The sequence below is a fragment of the Polypterus senegalus genome, chromosome 13 (assembly GCF_016835505.1).
Source record: "Polypterus senegalus isolate Bchr_013 chromosome 13, ASM1683550v1, whole genome shotgun sequence".
NCBI classification, from domain to species: Eukaryota; Metazoa; Chordata; class Cladistia; order Polypteriformes; family Polypteridae; genus Polypterus; species Polypterus senegalus.
In genome coordinates this window covers 157,624,876-157,637,173 of record NC_053166.1, presented here as the reverse complement: position 1 = coordinate 157,637,173, position 12,298 = coordinate 157,624,876, and the positions used below count along the sequence as shown (strand labels likewise).

The following is a 12,298-nucleotide window of genomic DNA, read 5'->3' as shown; positions in this document are numbered from 1 at the left end:
GATCATCGACCTGAGGCCTAGGGTGTCCTGGTGCCAAGTGCACATATGAACACCCTTATGCTTGAACATGGTGTTCGTTATGGACAATCCATGACGAGCACAGAAGTCCAATAACAAAACACCGCCGGGTTCAGATCGGGGCCATTCCTCCCAATCACGCCCTTCCAGGTCTCACTGTCATTGCCCACGTGAGCATTGAAGTCTCCCAGCAAAACGAGGGAATCCCCAGAAGGTCTGCCCTCTAGCAACCCTCCAGAGACTCCAAAAGGGTGGATACTCCAAACTGCTGTTCGCGATACGCACAAACAACAGTCAGGACCCTTCCCCACCCGGGGGAGGGAGGCCACCCTCTCGCCCACCGGGTAAACCCCAATGCACAGGCTCCAGTCGGGGCAATAAGTATGCCCACACCTGCTCGGCGCCTCACCGGGCAACTCCAGAGTGGTAGAGAGTCCAGCCCCTCTCAAGGAGATTGGTTCCAGAGTCCAAGCTGTGTGCCGAGGTGAGTCCACTATATCTAGCCGAACCTCTCACCTCGCACACTAGCTCAGGCTCCTTCCCTTCAGAGAGGTGACATTCCACGCCCCAAGAGCCAGTTTCTGTAGCCGAGGATCAGACCGCCAAGGTCCCGCCCGCCACCACCCAACTCACATTGCACCCAACCTCCTTGGCCCCTCCCATAGGTGGTGAGCCCATGGGGAGGAGGACCCACGTTACCTCTTCGGCTGTGCCCGCCGAGCCCCATGGGTGCAGGCCCGGCCACCAGGCGCTTGCCCTCGAGCCCCACCTCCAGGCCTGGCTCCAGAGTGGGGCCCCGGTGACCCGCGTCCGGGCAAGAGAAAACGTCGTCCACAGTTTTTATTCTTCATTGGAGGTTTGTTTGTTGGATGTAATCATTAAACATCTTTTTTTAGAGATATTGCGGTAAGGTATCATCGGAATTTAATGGACGCTTCACAAGTCACAACACAACAAAGCCGAACCTGTTCTCACCGTGATGATATCTCGCACTGCCACCTGGTGGAATCTTCCAGAATTACGTAAAGATATAAAGATCCCAAAACAAACAGAACCATGGAGTGCTTACAAAACAATTCTCTTTTAAATTTAGAGTAATAATCCTGTGAGGTCTGTCACAAACTGGTAACAAATACTGGGTTACATGCAGACCAGTATGAAGGGTGTTACCTGACTTAACAACCTCTAATGCTGGAGTCCAGCAGAAAGCAGATCTCCTATGTATCTTATGACGACAACATTTATTTCTATAGCACATTTTCATACAAATAACGTAGCTCAAAGTGCTTTACATCAGGGGTGTCAAACTCCAGGCCTGGAGGGCCGCAGAGGCTGCAGGTTTTCATTCTAGCCCTTTTCATAATAAGTGACCAGTTTTCCACTGCTAATTAACTTCTTTTCTTTAGCCCTGTTTTTAAGGATTCAGTCCCCTGAATTGATTCTTGTCTTCATTAAATGACAGCCAAACAGAAATGAGACGTGAAACGAGCCAACAGTTGACCAATTAAACTGGGGATTCAAACTCCAACCAATTTCACTCCAACCAGTTCCTTAATGAGATGCCGATTCTTGCTGTTAATTAAACCCGTCATTTCATTCCATGGCTTGTTGCTGCTCTCATTCTACCACAGCAGACATTTCCAAAACTGTTGATTTTCTGTTTTACTGAGACTTTCACCTTTCTTTATTTTCAGCTACTGTGTGATGGGCACAGAGGTTAGCTGGTCACGTGGCGGCTTGTTTCGTGTCTCATTATTGTTTGGCTGCTAATTAAGGAAAAAGAAACAACAAAGGGGTATGAGTCACGTCAATTAAAATAAAGGCAAAAGAAGCTAATTAGCAGCAAACACTGATCACTAATTAAGGAGATGGTTAGAATGAAAACCTGCACCCATTGCAGCCCTCCAGGACTGGAGTTCAACCGGCCTGCTTTACATGATGAAGAAAAGACAAAATAAGAATTAAAATAAGACAACACTAAGAGTAAGGTCCGATGGCGGCCAGAAGAAACAAAAAAAAACTACAGACGGCTGGAGAAAAAATAAAATCTGCAGGGGGTCATGAGACCACCCAGCCCCCTCTGGGCATTCTACCTAACATAAATGAAACAGTCCTCTTTGTATTTAGGGTTCTCATGTAGACTTCTGGCTTTTAATCCATCAATGTAGGAACATCACGGTGCTTTGATTAGGTGGTAGTAGTGCAGATCGCCATCACAGAAAACCGAGAAAAGAAACAGAAGAGAGAGTAGGGCTTAGTACGGATTTTAGAGCCACCATGAATAGTTATGGTAATAAATTGAATATACAGAGTATCATGAAGCCAAGAGAAAGCCACGTTACAGTAACGTGTTTTTCGCAGTTTTTTTTAAAGTGCTCCACCGTATCAGCCTGGCGAATTCCTATTGGCAGGCTATTCCAGATTTGAGGTGCCTAACAGCAGAAGGCCGCCCGCCTCACCACTTCTTTTAAGTTTAGCTCTTGGACCTACCTTGATTTGCTTTCTAATGTGCTCCTTCAATAGGCTGATTGACTGACGCAGGAAATTAAGAAACGGCATAAAGCAGTAAAGAACTTCTGAGCTTTGATCCAGTCAAGTCAAGTCAGGTCAGGTTGGGGGGCATGCACTGGCACAGCGCGCTGCCGCACTCACCACACGACGAAACAACTTGCAACCCCCCAGGCAGACACGTGGTCCAGTCCCACCCTCTGGAAATGACCCTCTATCTGCCGCAGCCTGGTGTTACGTGGGCGACCCCTTGGCCTGGTCCAGCCACTCGGGTCCCCAACAATGAGGATCTTTACAAGCCGGATCACCCTCGGGTAATCGCACCACATGGCCGTAGTGCCGTAACTGACGCTCCCTCACAGTGCAGGTCATGTGCCTCATTCGGGACTCCATGAGCAACACAAAAACCCACACAAATCGCTCCAGAAATTCCTTTCTTCCTAGTGCCATACGACTTTTCAATAAGAAATAATCGGCGATAATGATTAAGGTTTTGATATATATCCTGTAACCTTTTTTTTTTGGTGTAAATATGTATTATCCAACTGCCTTACCTTTCTTGTTTCTATTTGTCTGTTTTATTTCATTCTGTCTGTTATTAGATGCAACTGAGAAGGCAAATTCCATGTTTTCTTGTGTAAACCTGACTAAATAAAGAAACGTTAAACCTTAAAGTCAAACCAAGGATTCTCTGAAGAGACCAAAGGAGCCCAGTCTTCATCTCAGGTCACTGGATGGCGTCCAGGTCTCACAACCATATAGCAAGAGAGGAAGCATCAGGGCTCTAAAGACTTGGACCTTCGTCCTTTTGCTGATATCAGGGGCGCCACACACCCCTTTAAAGTGACCTCATGACCCCCCCATGCTCTCCCAATCCGTCCACTGACTTCACAGGAAGACTCACCAGAGACATGAATGTCACTGCCGAGGTAAGTAAACCTCTCAATGACGAGGTCAACTCTCTCCGCAGACAGGCACACCGCTGATGGCCGTGCCCATGAGGTCATTAAAGGCCTGATGTTGTTTTTTTATCCAAGAACCTCGCAAGCCCAGGATCAAAAAATAAATAAATACTTGACATAAGTAGCTAATTCACATGAGAAAAGAAATATTTGCAGAAACAGATGAATGTTGGAAGGAAACCTTGTGGTGGAAAGGCGGACTCCTCTGTGGCTTCACATTCCAGCTGGTGCAGTAATTGTCATTACCACAATAGGGGTCACATCACAACGCCACCGAAGATGCCCAGGCATTCACTAGAGAAGACAATTCGGCCTGAATCCACACCTTTTAATTAATAAGGTCAAAGTGTCTCACCTCCTGTACAAGTGGTGCCAATGGGTTCTTGAATTCCGACAGGCACACTGGTAGAGAGAACTTGGCCAGCATTGACAGCAGGTCGTGACCTGGGAAATGTTGGGAGAACTGCTCAGCCAGTGGTGAATAGCTAAGGGGGGAAAGAAAAGAAGAAATAAGATTAAAATATTTGTCCATCTTTTGAATCTGTCCATTCTGGCAACAATGAGCAGAGGGCAGAAAACATTCCAGGAATGGAGTGGGGTGGCATTTTCATTGCATTCAGGTTCAACTTCAGTAATGCGGGCTCTGCAACGGTCTGTCGTGGTGAAGAGAGAGCTGAGCCAACAGGCGAGGCTGTCGATTTACCATTCGCTCTGCGTTCTTACCCTCACTTATGGCCACGAGCGTTGGGTGGTGACGGAAAGAGCAAGATCGCGGATACAAGCGGCCAAAATGAGTTTTCTCCGCAGGGTGGCTGGACTTTCCCTTAGATGTAGGGTGAGGAGTTCAGTTATCTGGGACAGACTCGGAGTCGAGTCGCTGCACCTCCACATTGAGAGGAGTCAGTTGAGGTGGTTTGGGCAGCTGGTCAGGATGCCCCCTGGACGCCTCCCTGAGGGTGGGTGTTTCCCAGGCATGTCCCACTGGGAGAAGGCCACGGGGCAGACCCAGGACACAATGGAGGGATCATATCTCCCGGCTGGCCTGGGAACGCCTCGGAGTCCTCCCAGAGGAGCTGGAGGAGTTGGCTGGGGAGAAGGAGGTCTGGGCTTCCCTGCTTAGGCTGCTGCCCCCACGACCTGACCTTGGATAAGCAGTGGATGATGGATGGACGGAAGGTTCAACTTTGGGATGTGACCAGAATACCACAGAGTAGAGGCAGGGATTCAGATTCAGCCTCCCAGGATTATCTGCTCACACGGCGTGGACAGGCCTACAGGTTTATGTGGGCAGAGCTGCATGGCACACTTGCCTGTGTTCTGCACCGTTAGGTGTAAATGAAGGACTGTGTGGAAAAATCTCCTTGCTGCGATGAGATGGCCAAGTGTGAACAATGCGAGTATAGAATGTCGACCTGAAACCTTTGAACCCGAGCTTTGTGTCCATGATGCCAGGACGTAAGGACAAACAAACACTAAGTGAGATGACAAATGGCAAAATGACTTTGCTTCTTCTTTTTATATGTCATCTTTATGAAGTCCAGGAATGTGTGACAGTGTGGGTCCGCTCCATGCTACCAGTTCCCTCCCCGCAATGCCTGTACCATAATTGAGAGATCAGTCGGCACCACAAAGCAAGGGGTGGGTGTATAAAGGTGCCATGTGCTTTTAATTAAAAATCAAGACAGTGTTCAAAAGGACGCTCTATTATATAAAACAATCGTGGGACGAGAAGAGACTTTTTCAAAGAGATAATTTCACGTCCCGCAAGACGAGACTTTGTGCCAAGAGATGATTTGAAAACCTAACAGCTCCAAGCGGCGGTGGAAATAAAAGACAAAGAGTAGAAGACAAAGCAGAAGGTCGTAAAGAGATTCAAAAACGTTGGCGTGATGCACGTGCAGAGCAGGTTAGAGATTACGAAAGTAGTAAAATTCGAAAGTCTCAAAAAAACTGATAGTAAAGATCGCATTAGCGCAAACAAACGGAAATTATTACTCGGTGACATAACAGAACGGAACAAGAGATCGAAAATATGGATTTAGGTGATAATGACTGAGCTACTATAAGTTTAATTAAAAAAAAAATACACAATTCGCTCAGGTTTATATTTATGATCACGGGGAAGTGATGCAACACTCCTGATGTCACGCTTCCCCCACCCCTCGCTCCGCAGCCTCTGTCTCGGATTAGCACGGATATATCGCTCCTGCAAGCGGACTGTGATTCTTAGTGCGATGAGAGAAGTCATGAAATCAACCGGAATGTTCAAGCAAATGAAAAAAAAAAAAAAGATCTCAATCCGTTAAGTAGTTCTCTCGTTCGCTAACGAAGCGGAGTTAAGGTTACGCCCCGAGGCAGACACGTGAGTGACGAGGGCCCCACAGTCTCTCTCAGATTCACGCTAATAAACCGTTACCGCAAGTGAGCTATGATACTTAGCGCGATGAGAAACTCACAAAATCAACCGGAATGTTCAAGCAAATTATAGAAAAAAAAAAAAATCCGTTAAGCAGTTCTCTCGTGAAAAGCGGACAGACAGACAGACGGGTCTAAATAACTTATAAGAAATTTTGCGCTTGGACCACAAAATTTTTAAAACCGTTTTTTAGCGAGCACCTATGGGCCAAGGGTAACCTACATTTCAAATTTCAAGTCCCAAGTCCTCTTGGTTCGGGAGATTTTGTGATGAGCGAGTTGGTGGTACAGTAATAGACTTTTACGGCTTCAGTCGATCGCGGATTTTATATGTCAGCATATCTAAATATACTAGGCTGACCCGCCTTTTAAGTTTTAATTCAATCTGTAGATCAATTTGATATTTTATACAAACTCATTCATTTGGTTATATTGCATTTGAGCGTATTACTTTAATACTCGTAGTTTGTTATTTTTGTGATGAAACAAACTTTTTTTCTATATTGAGGTCGCCCTTTTGAACCCCCCTGATATTTGTACTCCATCAACATGAATTATTTCCAGAGACATCATTTTGTCTATTTTTCCAGCACATCGCGCACAAAAGCAAGGGAATGATGGGAGCACCAGAACTCTGCTCACATCATGTCGCCTGCATCGCAAGCTGCAAGTAGTAAGTCTGTGATAAGCGGAATACCGCTACGATTTCCACTCACGGGACGGAAGCACAATCCCGACTTCTTTTATATAGTAAGAAAGAAGAAGAAGATATCGCACAGTCTGGAGTAGAAAATCATCTTTTACCTGGAAAAACGAAACTACAAATCCCATCGTGCATTGCAAAATGGACGGGGCGTGTGTGAAACTCCGCACCTGCGTAGCACTCACGGGACGGAAGGACAATCCCGACCGCTTTTATATAGAAGGATAACGCAGATTTTTCTTTTTACTTCTGGTACATGCCTCCTCAGTTGGTTTGCCCAGTTGATGTCATACAAGGGACGCTATTGGCGGATGGCTAAGAAGCTACCCAATCAGAGCACGCAGTTAACTTCCCGTGTGCTGATTGGCTCAGTGACGGAGCGGCGATTCGATTGCGCTGCGTTAACCAGGAAGTCTCGCCTCGCTCATTCAGCATCAACGTGTTCCGCTGTGTAAAGAGTTAACTTTTGTGCTCTTTTGTGATTATCTTTGTGCGTAGTCAAGCCCTTCATTGTGGCTCCAAAACGTTCTGTCTGTCGTAACGGCTGTAAACATATTTGATATCAGAGACACTCGATACCTTTAAAATAATATTTAGGTTTTACTGTATATAAACAGCAAACCCCGCGATAAAGGAGGGATCACTGTATTTGGCTTTTATGTATAGAGATTTGAATCGGCCCTCTTTATCTGAGCTGCGGACACGCTACACCACACAATGACTCCAGTACAATGGCAGCGGCCTTCACATCCACTTCAATCAAGGATCTGTGGCAGCAGAGTTGAATTGTGTCACTCTTGACTAATCCAGATCACGTCAAACTCATGCAGTTCTGAGGTAAGCAGGAGCCAACTCTCTAAAGCCACATCATTAGTTCCACCAAGTTAGCAGCACACAAGATCCGTCAGCGCTTCAAACAGCCTGAATTCTTTGAGGCATGGACTTGGCAAGGTGTCGGATACACAGTGATCCTGGTCCAGCCTGACATTCATACTGCGCACCTCCTGTTTCATCCACTTCACGTCGTCTGCTGGAATGAGATCTGCAGACTAGGCAGGCCACTGGAATAAAATGGAGTGGCTGTCATGTTTGTGGAACCAGCTAGAGATGATGTAAAGGGTACACTGGCCCATAAAGTGGCGTATATAACAGGCAACAGCGCTCATGGCGCTCAAATGATATTACATAAGACAAGAGGGATCTACGGATTCATGCCTACTACAACAAATTCTGATCTTACATACATGCTTATCTGCATGGCATGGCACACATTGAAATTTGTCAGAGTAACGTTTTCCCAGTTTTCAACATCCATTTTTGTTGATTAAGGACGTGTTGCAGCCTCTCTGACAGAAACGGGACCCAATGTGCTCTTCTGCTGCTGCGGCCCATCGGGTTCAAAGTCCAATGCATTGAGCATTCAGAGATGCCCTTCCACACACCACTGTTGTGAGCAGGGGCTATTTGAATAGTGGTGGCCTCCATCCATCCTCTTCCGCTTATCTGAGATCGGGTCGCGGGGGCAGCAGCTTGAGCAGAGATGCCCAGACTTCCCTCTCCCCGGCCACTTCTTCCAGCTCTTCCGGGGGAAACCCATGCTCCCAGGCCAGCCGGGAGACATAGTCCCTCCAGCGTGTCCTGGGTCTTCCCCGGGTCCTCCTCCAGGTTGGACGTGCCTGGAACATCTCACCAGGGAGGCGTCCAGGAGGCGTCCTGATCAGATGCCCGAGCCACCTCATCTGACTCCTCTCGATACGGAGGAGCAGTGGCTCTACTCTGAGCTTCTCATCCTATCTTTAAAGGAAAGCCCAGACACCCTGCGGAGGACACTCATTTCAGCCGCTTGTATTCGCGATCTCGTTCTTTCGGTCACTACCCACAGCTCATGACCATAGATGAGGGTAGGAGCGTAGATCGACTGGTAAATTGAGAGCTTTACCTTACGGCTCAGCTCCTTTTTCACCACGACAGACCGATGCACACCCCGCATCACTGTGGATGCCGCACCGATCTGCCTGTCGATCTCACGCTCCATTCTTCCCTCACTCGTGAACAAGACCCCGAGATACTTGAACTCCTCCACTTGGGGCAGGATCTCTTCCCCAACCCTGAGAGGACACTCCACCCTTTTCCGGCTGAGGACCATGGTGTCGGACTTGGAGGTGCCGATTCCCATCCCAGCCGCTTTACACTCGGGTGCGAACCGATTCAGAGAGAGCTGAAGGTCACAGCCTGATGAAGCAAACAGGACAACATCATCTGCAAAAAGCAGTGACCCAATTCTGAGTCCACCAAACCGGACCCCCTCAACGCCCTGGCTCAACATCCATAAAAGTTATGAACAGAATCGGTGACAAAGGGCAGCCCAGGCGAAGTTCAACTCTCACTGGAAACGGGTTCAACTTACTGCCGGCAATGCGGACCAACCTCTGACACCGGTTGTACAGGGACCAAACAGCTCTTATCAGGGGGTCTGGTACCTACATTATGTAGTAATAATGCATTGTTCAGTAGTTGTCCGGATTCGGAAACAGCAAACACAAAGGTTTATCTGGAGGCGACTGTACTGTTTTTCTGAATTTTTTACTAGAACGTGGTCATCTCAGGAGTGATGTCAATCACGGCTCCGAGGTAAATAGAAAGCATAATTAGAGCGCTGTCAAAATTTCTTAAGATTATATCCGTCTTCTCCCTTCCATTGTTTTGTAGAACAGCAACTAAACCCATTGACCCCTTTATAGGGTGGTCAAGATCCAATTATGAATTATGATTTATGCGGGGACGATTCCAGTTTGGCGCGAAGACAATTCTTCATGTCATCAGTTCGTAAACTTCTCGATGGTCCGGGAATTTTCGGGTGATTTTCTATGTAATACAGTGATCCCTCGCTATATCGGGCTTCGACTTTCGCGGCTTCACTCCATCGCGGATTTTAAATGTAAGCACATCTAAATTTATATCACAGATTTTTCCCTGGTTCGCGGATTTCTGCGGACAATGGGTCTTTTAATTTATGGTACATGCTTCCTCAGTTTGTTTGCCCAGTTGATTTCATACAAGGGACGCTATTGGCGGATGGCTTAGAAGCTACCCAATCAGAGAATGTATTACATATTAAATAAAACTCCTCAATGATATACGATGTGCTTCCCGCGCGGTGCTTGACTGTTTGCTTTTCTCGGTCTCTCTCATTCTCTGCGCCTGACGGAGGGGTTGTGAGCAGAGGGGCTGTTTGCCTAGAGGATACAGACGCGCCTCTAAAAAATGCCGCTTTATCACAGTGCTTGGCATACTTAAAAGCCCAACAGCACGTATTGATTTTTTGATTGTTTGCTTTACTCTCTCGCTCTCTCTCTGACATTCTCTGCTCCTGACACGCATTCTTTGAAGAGAAGATATGTTTGCATTCTTTGAATTGTGAGAAAGAACTGTCATCTCTGTCTTGTCATGGAGCACAGTTTAAACTTTTGACTAAAGGGTGTTATTTCATGTCTAGAGGGCTCTAATAATGTTAATAGTGTGGGAGAGTTTACAAGGGCTTAAAATATATAAAAATAACCATACAAACATATGGTTTCTACTTTGATTTTCACCTATCGTGGGGTTCTGGAATGCAACCCCGCGATCGAGGAGGGATTACTGTAAACTTAATAAATTATAGCATAATGAAAATTGAATAATTAGATCTGGACCACCCTATACACACTACATTGATTAACTTTCAGCCATATGATTGGCCATTGAGAGGAGGAGGCCATTTCACTACCAAGCATGCTGACATAACAAAATGGCTGCCGAGTGCATATGGGACCCAAATGTTTGCACACATAAGCCATCTAAACAGTCCTAAACACTCACAACAGCCCTTTGCAGGATTTATGATTAAATTATTATTCTTATTATTATTATTATTGTGGGCAATCCCAAAAGCAGGGACAGCATAGTGGCCGCGGGTTCAAAGTTCAAACTGGTTCAAGGTGTGACACTGAGCCAGTTCATATACTTGCCTGTGATTTCAACATTATGTATGTCATCTCCATAAGTGACAACTGGCGATGAACAGATTTAATAAAGGCCAAATAATAATATTACATATTAAAGTGTTGAGACATCCTCTAACCTTTTGCTTTGTTGTTTACTATGTAAACCTTAAAAGTAAAAATTGCCTTATAAAACAAGAATGAAATTAACGGTGCTAATTAAAGTCTCTTAGTACGTAGATTTTGAACTTAGGGGATCAAATCTTGTCACTGATATTATGTGACCACTTCACCTGCCTGTACCCCAACTGGAAAACCAATTATATCTCAAATGTTGTAAGTCGCCTTAGATAAAGACATCTGATAAATAAGAAATAATAATAATAATGATGATGATGATGATGATGATGATGATGATGTGACAACATAAAGAAAGGTATAAACTTACAGAGAGATGTTGGCATGTGGAGACAGCATGTACACGTTGTTCTCACACAGAGGATAGATGATGATGGCTTTCCCCAATACACCAAATGGGCAGCAAGCTGAAAAACCTGAAAACGACAAAGAAACACATCGTGACATTTCTGAAGAAGGCCGATGCTTGCCATTCTAACTTCCCAGCGCTGCACAGCAGTAATGTGCAGTATGTGAGTGGAGCTCGCAGCCTCCCTGAAGGATTACATGTGTAGGTGTGTGTGTGTGTGTGTGTGTGTGTGTGTGTGTATACAAGACTTTATTAACGCTCCCTATGAAACAAATCATTTTTACACAAAGCTGTCAGTGGCTATGTCTTGCATGAATGAAATATGCCATTTGAAAAGCATTAACATGTTTAATTTTACTGAAGCATTTAATAGGACTTCCTTAATTCACAGGCATTTAAACTTTTGCCCTTCTCTCGTGTTTACACAAAATGTGGGATTTATGGCTCCAGAATTCATTTAGGAGGAGAAGGAATGGCAGCCTGTTTTTAATCTGGTCTCCTCTACCCGCAGGACCGTTTATTTTGTAACTAACTTGCCACACGTCCACCACTCCCTTATAATAAGGGACTGCCGGATGCAGTTCAGTTTGGCTGGAATCGGAAATCAAAACAGCATGCGAATGTAATTAGCAAACCTCAAAATGTTAAACCACAGGGCTTTAGGGGGAAGGATGTATGTCTGGTCATGTGACTTTATTATGGTGTCCCTAAAAAGCCTTTTAACGCAGTGTTTTGTTTTTTTTTGATTATACATTGCCCTGCTGTAACTGCTGAGGCCTTCATCATCAGCGCAGAAGGAATATGTCTGCTACAAGTGAAATAAAGCGAGAAAAACAAAAAGACTGCAAGAGAAACCACAAGATTGCCCTTTTTCTGCTGAATACAGTCGCCCAGATTAACATAAACGGACCTTTCAGGCCCGTGGCATAAATATAATATTCTCAAACTTACTTAATCCTATTCAGGGTTTCTGAAGGGTATCCTAGGAGCACAAGCCACAAAACAGAAATCATCCATTGACAGACTGCCAGTCCATCACAGGGCACACTCACACTCGGCCAAAGTCGAACTGCCATTTAACCCAAAACGTGAGACTGCCAGTCCATCACAGGGCACACTCACACTCGGCCAAAGTCGAACTGCCATTTACAGTAATCCCTCCTTGATCGCAGGGGTTGCGTTCCAGACCCGCGATAGGTGAAAATCCGCGAAGTAGAAACCATAT

At 45.7% G+C, this 12,298-nt stretch overlaps 1 protein-coding gene across 1 annotated transcript in view; it reads right to left on the bottom strand.

The window, feature by feature from the left end:
- The window catches only part of nprl3 (NPR3-like, GATOR1 complex subunit), an 82,886-nt gene that overhangs the window by 11,340 nt on the left and 59,248 nt on the right, over positions 1-12,298 (bottom strand). The window contains 3 exon segments of the mRNA XM_039774708.1: positions 3,844-3,973; positions 11,035-11,101; positions 11,104-11,140. Of these exon segments, the coding sequence (XP_039630642.1) occupies positions 3,844-3,973; positions 11,035-11,101; positions 11,104-11,140 (234 nt within the window).